The sequence below is a fragment of the Rhododendron vialii genome, chromosome 2a (assembly GCF_030253575.1).
Source record: "Rhododendron vialii isolate Sample 1 chromosome 2a, ASM3025357v1".
Taxonomy (NCBI): Eukaryota; Viridiplantae; Streptophyta; class Magnoliopsida; order Ericales; family Ericaceae; genus Rhododendron; species Rhododendron vialii.
In genome coordinates, this window is record NC_080558.1 from 18,799,842 (window position 1) to 18,801,312 (window position 1,471).

The 1,471-nt window shown below is 44.3% G+C and overlaps 1 protein-coding gene across 1 annotated transcript; it reads right to left on the bottom strand.

Annotated features, from left to right (window-relative positions):
* Positions 1 to 324: 324 nt before the first annotated feature.
* On the bottom strand, positions 325 to 720 carry LOC131317253 (uncharacterized). The gene has a single exon (XM_058346816.1). The coding sequence runs from the start codon at positions 718 to 720 to the stop codon at positions 325 to 327; it is 396 nt and encodes a 131-aa protein (XP_058202799.1).
* Between the last annotated feature and the right edge of the window lie 751 nt (positions 721 to 1,471).

Consider the following 1,471-nt stretch of genomic DNA (forward strand, 5'->3'; position numbering starts at 1 on the left):
ATGACTGTCCTGCCTATATTCAAACTATGGTCCCACATACCATTTGCATTGCTTTTTAACCCGTGATCCCTCGTATCACGTGCGTGGTTCTTTTGCTTCATCTGTTTGGCTGTTTATAACCGAATAGTCTGCTTTGGACCATCTACTTCACATGTAACTTGGCCCTTAGTTTGCCGAACAAACAGCATGGATCAATGACTTCTCATATCATTGGTCCATATTGTTGTTCACTATATTGCCCGGCGGTAAGTCCTGTCATACTTACCACATGCTCCCGAATATCACGTGTTCGGCAACTAAATGTATGTGTTCGGAAATACCTCCCTACAGATACTTCTCTTTAACTTTGTCTTCCCTTTCCCACATCGACTCTTCCTTCCCAAGATTACCCCATAGAACTCGCACTAATGAAATGGTCTTCCCCTTCAAAACTTGCTTGCGCAAATCTAGGATACGTATCGGCTCCTGCCCAAAAGATGCATCGGCCTCTAACTCTAGTTCAAACCACTCTAGAACGTGTGACAGATCCGGTTCGTACTTTCGCAACATCGACACGTGGAACACATCATGAACGTCCGATAGCTTCGATGGTAAGGCCAATCGATACGCGACTTCCCCAATCTTCTCGATAATGTGAAACGGTCCAATAAAATGCAATGAAAGCTTGCCCTTTTGCCCAAAACAAGATAATCCTTGAAGCGGTGACACTTTAAGGAACATGTGATCCCCCACCTTAAATGACAATGGTCGGCGACAACGATAGGCATAACTCTTTTGCCTACTTTGTGCGGTTAACAATCGTTGGCGAATCACTTTCACTTGCTCAATGGTTCTCTTTTATGCTTCAAGAAGGCGTTGACGAATCGCTCTCATACTCTCGGAGGTTTCTTTGATCAAATTCAGCCCAACCAACGTAACCTCGCCTAACTCAGTCCAACAAACGGGTGATCGACACAGTCTCCCATACAAAGCTTCATATGGTGCCATCTCGATGCTAGATTGATAACTATTGTTGTACGCGAATTCGACTAACGGTAGGTGATCTTCCCAATTACCCCGAAAATCCATAACACAAGCCCGAAGCATATATCTTTTAAAATTTGAATCATTCTCTCAGATTGCCCATCCGTTTGAGGATGATACGCTATGCTAAACAAGAGATTGGTGCCAAGAGCGGCCTGTAAACTTTGCCAAAAGCACACGGTAAACCTTGGATCTCGATCCGACACGATAGAAACGGAAATTTCATGAAGATAGATATTCTCGCAGATATACAAATGACTAAGCGTTTCAATTGAATCCGTAACCTGAATCGGTAAGAAATGTGCTGACTTGGTCAATCGATCGACTATCGCCTAAATGGCATCATGCCCCCTCGGCGATGTCGGTAAACCGGTAACGAAATCCATAGTCATGTTCTCCCACTTCCACTCGGCCATTGGTAATGGTTGTAACTCCCACGTGGGTAGTT